The 5,886-nt window shown below is 40.9% G+C and overlaps 1 protein-coding gene across 1 annotated transcript in view; it reads right to left on the bottom strand.

Annotated features, from left to right (window-relative positions):
- POF1B (POF1B actin binding protein) overlaps nucleotides 1–5,886 on the bottom strand; it is a 92,932-nt gene that overhangs the window by 46,747 nt on the left and 40,299 nt on the right. Inside the window, 1 exon segment of the mRNA XM_055081592.1 lies at nucleotides 4,539–4,675. Within this exon segment, the coding sequence (XP_054937567.1) occupies nucleotides 4,539–4,675 (137 nt within the window).

The raw sequence follows: 5,886 nt of genomic DNA on the forward strand, positions 1-5,886 counted from the left end.
GAATGTAAATTGGTATAGCCACTATGGAGAACAGTATGGAGGTTCCTTAAAAAACTACAAATAGAACTACCATACGACCCCGCAATCCCACTACTGGGCATATCCCCCGAGAAAACTGTAATTCAAAAAGAGTCATGTACCAAAATGTTCATTGCAGCTCTCTTTACAATAGCCAGGACATGGAAGCAACCTAAGTGTCCATCAACAGATGAATGGATAAAGAAGATGTGGCACATAGATACAATGGAATATTACTCAGCCATAAAAAGAAATGAAACTGAGTTATTTGTAATGAGGTGGATAGACCTGGAGTCTGTCATACAGAGTGAAGTAAGTCAGAAGGATAAAAACAAATACCATATACTAACACATACATATGGAATCTGAGAAAAAAAAATGCCATGAAGAGATTAGTGGTATGATGGGAATAAAACACAGACCTACTAGAGCATGGACTTGAGGATATGGGGAGGGGGAAGGGTAAGCTGTGATGAAGTGAGTGAGTGGCATGGACATATATACACTACCAAATGTAAATTAGATAGCTAGTGGGAAGCTGCTGCATAGCACAGGGAGATCACCTCTTGCTTTGTGACCACCTAGAGGGGTGGGATAGGGAGTGTGGGAGGGAGGGTGATGCAAGAGGGAAGAGATATGGGAACATATGTATATGTATAACTGATTCACTTTGTTGTAAAGCAGAAACTAACATACCATTGTAAAACAGTTATACTCCAATAAAGATGTTAAAAATAAAGAATTGAAAGAAATTGTTATAAATATGTTTAAGAAATTAAAAAACTTAAAAAAAAAAGCAACACAGTGGGGGCAGGTGAAGTTCTTATGCTTGTGAAAATCAAGCATAAATTAAGAAAAAAGATTGGAAAATAGTCACTGAGTCTTCAGATTCCGAAAACATGGATTCTAACTCTGATTCTACCACTTACTCTGTGATCCTGAGAAACTGTATATGCAACCTTAATAAGCTTCAGTTTCATCATGTGTAAAAGTGGAGATAGTATGTACCTCACTGGGTTGCTATGAGGAGTAAATTAACTAACGTTTGTTAAGTGCTTAGTGCAAAGTAAGTGGGTAATTAACATTTATTATTATTATTATCATATATTATCATTGTCATCATCATCATCAACTTAATCATCATCCACCCCATTCATTCTGCAGGTGAAAAAAAAATAACCATGAGGTCCAGAGAAGTAAGATAATTTACTTATAATGTCACAAATAATTAATGGCAAAATTGGGACTGGAAGTCATGATTTCTTGCTCAGAGTTCTGTCAGAACATTAAACTGAATTTGTACTGTCTTCAAAATATTTTGGAACTTGTTTTCAAACTAAATCTTTGCTATCTGCTTGCTTATTTACCATGGCTTTTTTCTGGTAAGTTTAGAGCACAGAATAAAAACAGATATCTGGTTATTTCAGTTTGGGGGATTTCAGGTATGCTTGAATTTTCTATATTATTTTATTATTCTACTTTGAAAGCAGGCACCTGAAAGCCAGTTTTCAAAGAAAAAAAATACTCTATTTGAATCATAATATTACATTCATGCACATACAATTAACTTTGAAAGTGTAAATTCAATGCTATATTTCCTTTTGACTGTTGGAAAGGTGACCTATATTAATAAAGTAAGGCACTTCAAATTTTTAAAGTTTTATATGGAACAATTTTCAGGCTATATTAAATGAAGAAAGCAAGATGCATAAGAATTAATATAGTATGCTCCTTTTGTATATATATATATATTTTTTGTGGTATGCAGGCCTCTCACTGTTGTGGCCTCTCCCATTGTGGAGCACAGGCTCCCGATGCACAGGCTCAGCGGCCATGGCTCACGGGCTCAGCCGCTCCGCGGCATGTGGGATCTTCCCGGACCGGGGCACGAACCCATGTCCCCTGCATCGGCAGGCGGATTCTCAACCACTGTGCCACCAGGGAAGTCCTTGTATAATATTTTTAATGTACATACATGTGTATTTACAAATATATACAGCTGCTTTTAAATGCATGCATAGAGCAAAAAATATTTTAAGAGTGACTGCCTCTGGGAGGAAGAACTGAGGGACAAAAGGATCAAGATAGAGGTGTTTTTTCACTATATACATTTTTATTCGCTTTTCACACTCTTTTTGTACCTTTTTATACTTTTTATGCTTTGAAATTTTTTATCCTGTATACAAAAAATTTTTGGAAAGAAAAATATATATATATAAAGAAACACATTTTACAAGTAGACACTGCCTTGGTAGACATATAGATAATAAAGGTCACAGAATCAGTTCATAGAATGATTTTCTCTAGGCTCTTTTCAAATATGACCTACTTTACAAATATACTAGCACTAAGTAAGAGCTCTACAGTTTAGAAGTCTGACTGTGTACTATCAGTAACTTTTGTACAAATTTTGGGGATGAATGTATCATCTGTTCTTTTATGTTACAAAATACCTTCATACACTAGATTAGGATAAAGTCAGAGTGATAGTCAGAGAAAGCTTTCACCAGTGGGGAGCTTGTACACTACTGAAGTAGAATTCCTCCTGAAAAAAAAATGTGTCCCTTAAAAAGCAGATTAGGAAAAACTTTGAAAGGACAATTAATAAAACAAAACCCATTTCTCAATCATCTTTCTTTATTAATGCATCAGTTGAATAGAATGCTGACAGTCTCTCCATCTGGGATGTCTTGTGGTTTTCCTGAGCCTATTTGGCATCTGAACCACTCATTGGTACCACAAAAGTCTTAGCAGGTTTTCAGTTTCCATTCCTCACACCTGACTACTAAAATTATTGTTCCAAAGCAAGATATTCATACATTTCTCATACTTTTGAAGCATACCACAAGCTGAGTTTTTAATGTACAAAAGATCAAACATTTCTGATTTACCATGTATCTTACCATTTTTGCTCAAGAAAAAAATACACAGAGTACAATTTATATGAATTGGATAATTATCTTGCAACTGACACCACTTTACCACACTTCTACTATAAATACCTCTTTTTTTGGACAGGTCCCATCTCCTAAGAGCTAGTCCTATTTGGATTAGTCTCATATGACATTAAACAGGTTCATCCAGACTCTGGCTTTATCCAGCTCATCCCACCATATTTCTGTCACTGAGGAAACTCAACTAGGTCAAAGCAGTTGTATGCATGGTTCCTTTTACCTTGGGCAGCCTCCCATGGCAGTTCCAAAACTCCCAAATCATTTAAGTCATTAATAAGAAAAGTGGACATGTAAAAGTAAATATTCTAGTTAACAGTAAGTAGCAGCAATTTTCTCTTAAAGGAATTCTTCTTTAATTGTTCCAGATGCATAGCAATAATAATGTACAGGATATTCAATATTTTCTTCTAGGGCCAAGATTTAGAAAAGCTGTTTATTCTCTTTGAAACAAGAAGTTGGAAGCAGCATGAAATGATGTGTCTCAAACATTCCTTCCTATTTAAAGTGTGTCAGACATTGTTTTGGCTGTCCAGTTATATAAAGGACAGACGTTATAATCTGGTAGCTTGAGGAAAGTGCCTTTTGAAGAACTAAAATATTTCGAGAAATTTTTCTGTTTGGTATCATAATGTCCAGAAATATTCTTCAGTTCTTTTGGAAAATGTGTATTTAATATGTACTATACTAAACCCTTCAGACTATATACAGTTTTCCAAGCAGACTAGAATCGTAAAGATTTGGATATTTACGATTCTGAGAGTTTACTCTTTTTCATTTTTACTGGGTATCAAATGAGTAATAATGTATGAGTTCCTATGAATTGGGTAACAACTGCCCATAAATCCTCATAAAAATAAGACATGTTCTCATGCCACGAAAAATGAAAAAAAAAGAGAATTTAGTATATTTTAATGTTTCAGTTGTATATGAGAAAAATGATTTTGTGATCAAAATTCATTTGATAATATTTAACTGCCTGTTTTGGGTTGAATTGTGTCTCCCAAAAAAAGATTCATTGAAGTCCTAACTCTGAGGACTTCGAAATGTGAACTTATTTGGAAACAGGGTCTTTACAGAGGTAATCAAGTTAAAATGAGGTCATTAGGATGGGTCCTAATCAAACATGACTGGTGTCCTCATAAAAAGAGGAAATTTGGAGATTGAGGCAAGATGGCGGAAGAGTAAGACGCGGAGATCACCTTCCTCCTCACAGATACATCAGAAATACAGCTACACGTGGAACTTCTCCTATAGAACACCCACCGAATGCTGGCAGAAGACCTCAGACCTCCCAAAAGGCAAGAAACTCCCCACGTACCTGGGTAGGGCAAAAGAAAAAACAGAGACAAAGAATAGGGACGGGACCTGCACCAGTGGGACGGAGCCGTGAAGGGGAAAGGTTCCCACACACGAGAAGCCCCTTCGTGGGCGGAGACTGCGGGTGGCGGAGGGGGGAAGCTTCGGAGCCGCGGAGGAGAGCGCAGCCGGAGGGCAAAGCGGAGAGATTCCCGCACAGAGGATCGGTGCCGACCGGCACTCACCAGCCCGAGAGGCTTGTCTGCTCACCCGCCGGGGCGGGCGTGGGCTGGGAGCTGAGCCTCGGGCTTCAGTCGGATCCCAGGGAAAGGTCTGGAGGTGGCAGAGTGAAAACAGCCTGAAGGGGCTAGTGCGCCACGGCTAGCCGGGAGGGAGTTCGGTTGAAGTCTGGAGCTGCCTAAGAGAAAAGAGACCTTTTCTTCCCTCTCTGCTTCCTGGTGCGCGAGGAGAGGGGTTTAAGCGCGCCGCTTAAAGGAGCTCCAGAAACGGGCGCTGAGCTACCGAAGAGACAAGAGACTTTTTTTTTGCCTCTTTGTCTCCTGGTGCGAGAGGAGAGGGGATTAAGTGCACCGCGTAAAGGAGCTCCAGAAACGGGCGCGGAGCTGCCGAAGAGACAGGAGACTTTTTCTTGCCTCTTTGCCTCCTGGGGCGCGAGGAGAGGGGATTAAGGGCACCGCGTAAAGGAGCTCCAGAAACGGGCGCGAGCCGCAGCTGTCGGCGCGGATAGCAGAGACGGGCGTGGGACGCTAGGGTTGCTGCTGCCGCCACCAAGAGGCCTGTGTGCGAGCACAGGTCACTCTCCACACCGCCCCTCCTGGGAGCTCGTGCAGCCCGCCACTGCCGGGGTCCCGGGATCCAGGGACAGCTTCCCCGGGAGAACGTGTTGCGCGACTCAGGCCGGTGCAGAGACACGCCGGCCTCTGCCGACGCAAGCTCGCCCCGCATCCGTGCCCCTCCCTCCCCCCCCGGCCTGTGCCAGAGCCCCTGAATCAGCTGCTCCTTTAACCCCGTCCTGTCTGAGCAAAGGGCAGACGCCCTCGGACGACCTACACGCAGAGGCGGGGCCAAGTCCAAAGCTGAACCCCAGGAGCTGTGCGAACAAAGAGGAGAGGGGGAGGTATTTCCCAGCAGCCTCAGAAGCAGCGGATTAAAGCACCACAATCAACTTGAAGTGCCCTGCATCTGTGGAAAACCTGAATAGACAGCAAAATATCCCAAGTTGAGGAGGTGGACTTTGGGAGCAAGATATACTATTATTTTCCCCTTTTTTCTTTTTGTGAGTGTGTATGTGTGTGCTGCGGTGTGAGATTGTCTGGTGGGAGCAAGACATACTATTATTTTCCCCTTTTTTCTTTTTGTGAGTGTGTATGTGTGTGCTGCTGTGTGAGATTTTGTCTGTATAGCTTTGTTTCCACAATTTGTCCTAGGGTTAGACCGACCCGTTTTTTGTTTTGTCTTTATTATTTTTTTTAATATAAATTTTTCTTCCTAATAATTATTTTTTATTTTAATAACTATACTTTATCCTACTTTATTTTGTCTTCTCCCTTTCTTTCTTCCTTTCTTCCTTCCTTTCTTCCCTCCTTCCCTCCTTTCT

Source organism: Physeter macrocephalus, chromosome 21, assembly GCF_002837175.3.
Source record: "Physeter macrocephalus isolate SW-GA chromosome 21, ASM283717v5, whole genome shotgun sequence".
NCBI lineage: Eukaryota > Metazoa > Chordata > Mammalia > Artiodactyla > Physeteridae > Physeter > Physeter macrocephalus.